At 49.2% G+C, this 7,177-nt stretch overlaps 1 protein-coding gene across 1 annotated transcript in view; it reads right to left on the reverse strand.

Annotated features, from left to right (window-relative positions):
• Window positions 1–833: 833 nt before the first annotated feature.
• Window positions 834–7,177, reverse strand: part of PPM1G (protein phosphatase, Mg2+/Mn2+ dependent 1G) — a 26,009-nt gene continuing 19,665 nt past the window's right edge. Inside the window, exons 5-10 of the mRNA XM_085316700.1 lie at window positions 5,681–6,150; window positions 5,108–5,245; window positions 4,047–4,281; window positions 2,435–2,564; window positions 1,992–2,094; window positions 834–1,550 (exon numbers count right to left, since the gene is read on the reverse strand). Of these exons, the coding sequence (XP_085172826.1) occupies window positions 1,359–1,550; window positions 1,992–2,094; window positions 2,435–2,564; window positions 4,047–4,281; window positions 5,108–5,245; window positions 5,681–6,150 (1,268 nt within the window). The 3' untranslated portion in view covers window positions 834–1,358. The remainder of the gene's footprint in view (window positions 1,551–1,991; window positions 2,095–2,434; window positions 2,565–4,046; window positions 4,282–5,107; window positions 5,246–5,680; window positions 6,151–7,177) is intronic.

Raw genomic sequence — 7,177 nt, forward strand, 5'->3', positions numbered from 1 at the left:
CTGGGCACATTTTTACCAAAGAGACACTGAATGCAGGGGCTTAGCACCATGCCACCAGGGAAGGGCTCAGCTCATCAAAAAATATAATGCAGTTGGCTCTGACCAGCCTGGCAAGGCACTGACAAGTTGAATTGCAGCATGCAAGGCCCAAACAGCTGGCCAGGACAAGCCAGTCAGACTTCATTTATGAAGGAAGAAACCTTGCCATGGAGGAAGGGCATTGCCAAGGGCACTCACCTCTGACATAGGAGCCCCCGAGCAGCTGCAGGGAGCTGTGCCAGGTGACTGAGTCTGCAAACCTGCACCTGTGTTCCCACCATGCCAGGCAGGAGCTAAAGGGACACAACAGTAGGCAGTAGCAGGTGACTTCTCCAGCTGCAGTTTCTAGCCTAGGGTCTTTACTCCTGCAGGAGCAGCAGCAATACTGAAACATACACTATGAGCTTTAAACCATCCAGCACACCTGGCAGGAGCTGCATGTTCACACACCTCCAAGAGAGTGCACAGTTTTGTACAGCATTCTGCAGTCAGGTTAGCTCTGGGCTGTGGCAAGTACCCACATCTCTAGCTAGCAGACACAAACTGTCTTCAGAGACTTCTTCCCTGCTCCATATGCAACAATCTGATCAGCTGAGCCATCTCAGGCTAAATGGAGAGGCAGCAGGGCCCAAGCACTGCAGTCACATGGCAGAAGCCAACCTCTCATCCTGAGCAGCAGCCAATACCCTAAGGTACCCTGAGACATCAGGACCAGCATTCTCCTCCCAGGCCCACCCTCCTCACCCCTCCCCTCCCCCCAATCTCCAGGAAATAACCAAGAGCCAAAGTACAGCTATGTTTTCTGGGCTTTTAGTTTGAAAAAAGTATTGATTGAAAGTGTACAACAGAACAAGGTGTGGCAGCAGCACCACGACCAGATTGTTTCACAAATAAAAACAGAAAGGGCCTTAAATAATCGGGTGCAGATTAAAAAATCTCAACAGTGAAAAAGTTCTTCCCTCCAAACAGAAAGTCACAGGCACAGAAATGGCAACAACCACATGGAGACAACGCGGGGATAGCCTTCTAACCACAGGGCTCTGTGCTAACAGGCTGCCACCTGCGGTGGGCTCCTGTGCCGTGGCTAGCAGCGGCTCCCACGTGCAGCTTGGCCCTCAGCTCTCTCTTTGGAATGGTTACAAATGAATGGTGTGACATGCCCTTGCTAACCAGACCCGCCCCCCACCCCCCTGACCGGGACACGGACAAACAAGGCCTCTGCTAAGGCTAAAAAAAGGACAAGACTTTGGAGTCTTGAGTTCAGCATGTTTAAGAAAGGAGTCTGGTGAGTGCACAGCAAAGTCTCTGTGCCAGGCCTGCTATTCCAGCTTGGTCTTCTTGCTGTTATGACTGCCATTCTCTTCTGCTGGTGCTGCTGTGTCCTCCAGTTTCCGTTTCCCACTTTCAGGGGTGTGTGTGTTACGAGGTTTGAAGCTGATAATGATGCAGGTCATGTTATCACAGCCAGTGCCATCCCCTGATGTGTCTGGAGCCAAACACTGATCCAGCAGCTGAGGAGGGACAGGACAGCAAGGTTAGCAGAATACAGACAGCACTCTGAATGACTTGAGACACTGGGCCTGTTTTATCAGTTGACAGCAGCTTAGACGTTCYGGAGTGGTGTGTGCTGGGCTCAAATCCCATACTGACTGCAATCCAGCATGGGACAAAACCAGTCCCAGCAGTCCTGGTGTTCTGAAAGCAGATAGAAACTCCTTCTGGTTGACAGACACCTAGAGATCAGAACCATTGATCAGGGTGCCACAGGAACTGAGTCCCAGAATCCAGACGCATCAGTGAGAGTAGCAGCCCTAGGCACTGTCAGACTCCCCAAGCACTGAACAAACCAGTTTGATGGAGAGGGAGGCTGGAATCAGGCATGAAGCTGGGATACAGAAGCACAGCAAGCTAAAGGGATGACAGAGACTGGTGGAGTGGGCTCTGGTTCTTACCTCTTCTACAATGGAGGAGAGCGGCCTCAGGACTCCATTTTCATCCTTTTGGGTGATCTTGGACTGGATGAAATCCACCACTTCCTGGCTGCTCATCACATTCCTGCAGAGGGTGGAAAGATTAGAGGGGCTAGTGAAGACAGCAGCCGTGCCACGCCCCCTGACTCCCTCCCATGCCACGCTATCCTTAAGAGCACCCCACTGTGGCAGGGAGCTCATGGGAGCAAGACTGTGTGCACTAAGGAAAAGAATTCAGAGCTCAGTACACTGTCATGTCCCTCCAGTTAGGAACAGCCCTTCAAGAGCCCACCTTAACTCTCTTAGGGCATGGAGAACAAAGGCTAATTAGCACCCAAGACACTTGGGGCTTCCTGAGGCTCAGCCAGAAGAAAAAATACTGGGATAGCGATGCCCAAGAGGAAAGCTGCTCCCATGCTACCCACCAGATTCCATCGCAGGCAATGACCATGAAGTCGTGGTCGTCATTTATTGTCAACACTTTAATGTCAGGCAAAGCAGAGATCATCTGTTCTTCTGGAGGCAGGTTCTTGTTTCGCTTGTAGAAGTGATCACCTGTAGCAGAGCAGAGGATCACTTTCTGCTGTGATTGGCCCCTGGCAATGCTGCCTACCTCTGGAGAGCAGGAAACACTGCCCTGCCAAAGGGACAGCCCCAGCAGAATCTGCGCCAGCACTCTCAAAGCCAGAGTAGCCTGGGCCATGTGTGCATCAGATCAAAGGAAATTTGCCATACATCCAAGGCATCAGCTCAGGCGAGCCCACTGTTACCACACGATAGTAGAGAGGTGCTTTTCCCAGTTCAGCATCTCCTCACCCAAAATTATGTACCACTTCCCTGGTTCCTGGGGCCAGCCTAGGCCAGGACATGGCATCCGACACCAGCTAAGAGATCATGCAGCAGCACTCATGAACTGAGCTACCCTCTAGGACATGTCTTGGAGTAGAAGGATTTGCAGCTTATGCTAGAACTAGCTTGAGTTTGCTGTGATAAAACCAGGTGCTTATTATTCAGACGTTTCAGTGCAGTGCCCTACCTGGCAGCCAATAAAGCACTGCTGGGTTCTGGTCTTCCCAAGCACTTGTTAGCCAAAGCTCATCTGAGAGAGCTGATCCTCAGCTCTGACTAGCATGCTCACCTACACTCATATCCCAGGAAGGGACTTCTAGAAGACAGAAAGGCCAGTGTCTCCCTAGAAAAAACAGATTCATAGTTTCGCTCCTAAATGCGTTTAGTTACCTTCCCCTGATAATTATTACAATGTTTTAGTCTTTTTGCACAAGGGGTCTTCACTCAGGCCCCTCAGCTGACAACTCCTTCCCTTCCCTGTGTATCTTCTAGTATATTCTTGGTGTTATTCACAACACTGTCCTTAATGCCTCTCAGCATCTCATCTGCTCAAATTGAGGCCATTCACTGGACCAAGACCTTGTTTGGCAGCTCAGACATGCCCAGCCTCCTAAGCTGTTAATTATTCCCATGCTGCTCATAAAAGGCTGAAAGACAAGCACAAACAGCAGTCAGGTGCTGCATGAAAGAGGAAAATGGAGCTTATACAATTAAAGGGCAAGTATGGCTCAAGAACCAATGGGCTCAAACTGGTATAAAGTTAAGTCCCCAAGAAACAGTATTCCAAGGTCCTTGAACAGCCTCCTAATGAGAGTAGCAGAGAGGAAAAAATCTTCCCTACTCACAAATCAATAGTCAGTTTGAGACAATTTATTTGAGGTGGTCTCTGACAATCTAGCCGTGAGCACAACAGCCTTGGAGTCCTCACACAGTGTGTCCTATAGTGGAGTCTGGCATGTACTACTCTTTGCATTCATGTCTGCTGATTTCAGTAAACATGGAAATTCACAGTCATTTTTCTCTAATCAGACTGAAATCTCACCATGTCAAACATTCAATAGGCTCTAAGCATCATTGAATTAAAACTGCTCCTAAAACTTTGAGGTGGGTGAGTGTTGGAAGTATAGACGACCAGGGCACAGCACCTTGAGGGCAGGCATGCAAGCATTCACTCTTGGACTTGCTCACCGATCGCTCTGGAGAGGTTGAGACCACCATTCACTCTGCCGTCCATGGTGACCTTGCCACCAGCATTCTTTATCCTGGCCAGCTCTACTTCATCCTCTGGCTTGTGGTCATACGACATGTCCACAGCTTTTCCGCCTTCTGACACCACACAGCGAGAGTCTCCGGCATTAGCCACAATCAGCTGCTTGCCCCGGATAAGGGCCACAACAGCAGTTGTCCCGCTGTCAGAGCCAGGCTGCAAAAAACATATGGTTTTGCTGAAACCATTTTCCATTGCTCTGTATCAGGCAAAAGGGAACAAGCACTAGCCATCACTAGCTCAGTAGTGTCCCAGCCGCTGAGGTGTTCCACCTCACCCTCTCTTTCCAGAAGCACACACAGGATGATGGAGTGAATCCTGAGAAAGTGTGAAACACATTAGGAGTGTGTTCACTGAGAGGCATGGTGGAATGACACCTCCCTTCTAGCCTCACAGACTGTGAATGGTTCAGGTTCCTCCTGTGTTCGGCATGTTCTGCTTCATCCTCAGCTTGAATGTAGCAACTTCAGCCCCATCCCAGGTCAAATAGGAGCCACACTGCAAGCCAGGGTTTCTCTCCGAAGAGAGAAGGTTGGCACCTCAGAAGCTGCAGCACCCTTTCCCTGAAGCTGTGGATCCCTGGTCTGTTTGCCAGCATTGCTATGGGCTTGTAAGGCATAGCCTCAGCCAGGCAGAGGGCAACATGCTGCCTGAGAATAGCAGTGCCAGATGAGCAGTCCCACTACCATCATGTGCTCCCATTCCACACCACCCTCCACAGTCGTTTCTAATCGAACCTTGCAGTGGGGTCAACCTCTTCTGATCTCAAGTCTACTGCTCAGGTCCATGTGCTATCTCCACTCCTCCTCAGCCTTTTGCATAGGGCAAATTCAGGCTGTCAACAGCTGCATTCAGCCTCAGGAGAACAAAAGGGACTTTTTCCCTGGTCAAAGGGAAATAATGCCCTGTCGAGCCCCTCCCCCATCCCCAGCTTTCCACTCCACACTAACTATGGGGCAGAACACAGGAACAGGGTGTGCACCTCCTCTTTCCCCTCCATGCCTGGTAACAACATTTCCTCCTCTTCATCCTCATCCTCCTCAGCTTCTTCAGTGTCATCTTCATCATCTTCATTCTCTGCCTCTTCACTACTGTAACCATCTTCATCTTCACTGCATTCCTGCAAGAAACAAGATATACCACTAGGAATCACACTGGACACTGCCACTGCCCTCCCCAGACAGCTGGTCCCTCCATCCTAGGGAGGGAGGATAAATTCACCCCAGAGTAAGAGTGAGATGACCTGACAGGTTTTTCCCACACCTGGTATCTACAAAGAGAGCAGCTGTTTTCAACTACCACAGTGAATGGAGGGACAGTACATGCAGTAAGACCAGGGGTATCCATTATGGTCGTTGCAGAAACAAGGATATTTCCCTCAAGGTTGTCCGAACAATCCCCAATATTCCCATGAGATGGTCTCAAAGTATCAGCCTGAAAATCCTGCTCCTAGGACAGACCTAGGATGAGCCAGAGACTTGCAGCTCAAGCACCACAGCAAGCAATGCATTCCTGCCCAGCTAGAAGGCCATTCTTTCCCAGTGCTGTTTCCTACCTCACTGTCTTCCTCCTCTTCCTCAACCTCATCTGACTCATCCTCACTGTCCTCAAAAAATTTGGATTTGGCTGTGCGCTGGGGCTTTCCTGTAGAGGAGCAGGAGGGCCCGGCCTCCCCAGTAGAAGAGGTGACGGCCTCGTCACCTTTGCCTAGTTCAGGCTTCTGCAGAGCAGGGCTGTTGCCTCCAGTGCTGGCTTTGTCTGAGGTGGAGGAAATACCCGTGACTTCTTCATCTGGCTTCCCATTCTTCCTCTCCTTGTGGTCGGTTATCTCCCCTGGATCAGCCTCTCCATTCATATTTGATTCCCCATCATGCTGCTTGCCTGTCCCCTCTGCAGCGCTCTCCCCAGGCGGAACTAAGGATTTGTTTTTGAGGTTCTTGGTGCAGTTTTGTCCGTAACGCGTGAGAAGCTCCTCAATGGTCATTGTGGCTTCTTCATGCAGAAGAGCAGCTTCCTCATTATCCACTAAAAATGGAAAGGGGAGGAGGGGATGAGGGCAAAGAGGATCAGAAAGCAGGACACAACCATAGCAGCAGCTGTGCAGCACATGCTGGGTTCAGCAGTGAGCTGCCCTGGCTGGAGGTTGCTATTGCAAACATGTTCCAGCAGAGCTCAACATGCTGATTACTAGCATGTACAGACAGACACATCCAACCCTGCAGGGTCTCACAGAGCTCAAAGACTTTGCAGATGAACGATATGCAAATGACAGGGGAAATGGCTTCTAACCACTGCCGATATATGCAATCTGCAAGTTATCCTACCGCCTCAAGCCTCTGATGCTATCTGACTGATTGTAGGCAGCACAGAAGCATTTAAGTTAGAAGTAAAGTTGGGGGGCAAACAGCCTCATATTTTACCAGTGCAGGCTCAAACGACCTGTGGGGGAAGCAAATAGACCACTTTCATGTGCAGATTTTTCATTAATATTGCAACTAGGAACAAGTTTTCATTATAGCAGCTGTTCCACAGGCCTTGGGCTCAGGGCTTCCAAACAGTTGTAATCTAGACACTGACATACAGATGATAGAACAGCTGTAGGTAGCAAATGTATCATCTCCCCAGAAGGATACTAGACAGAAAAAATGATGACTTTCTCTAAACTATGAGCCAAGGATCAGAAACTCCTTTGGTATCAGGTAAAGTTCCACTGTTTCTCTGTGACGTGCTCTCAGTTATCATTTTCTTTGCTAATTAAAACAGCAAGGAAAAGAAACAGTCCTATCAGGAATGCTATTGAAAACAGAAAAAAAAACCACCTTTGTGCCCAGTGTACTCATCAGTGAAGGCCAGCAAACTCAGCATTTTTGGACGACACATTTAATGTGATAGCATCCCTTTACATTTGTTTCAAAGATAGTCATAAGACATTCAGCTGGGAGCAGCAGAGGATTCTACCCTGGGATTCAACTAGCTAGCTTCCTGATCTGACAACTATTTCCTGCTGGAAAAGTACATTTGCTTCTTTCAAAAAAAAAAAAAAAAAAAAAAA

Source organism: Rhea americana, unplaced genomic scaffold (assembly GCF_003343005.1).
Source record: "Rhea americana isolate MKP2758 unplaced genomic scaffold, rheAme1 scaffold_479, whole genome shotgun sequence".
NCBI classification, from domain to species: Eukaryota; Metazoa; Chordata; class Aves; order Rheiformes; family Rheidae; genus Rhea; species Rhea americana.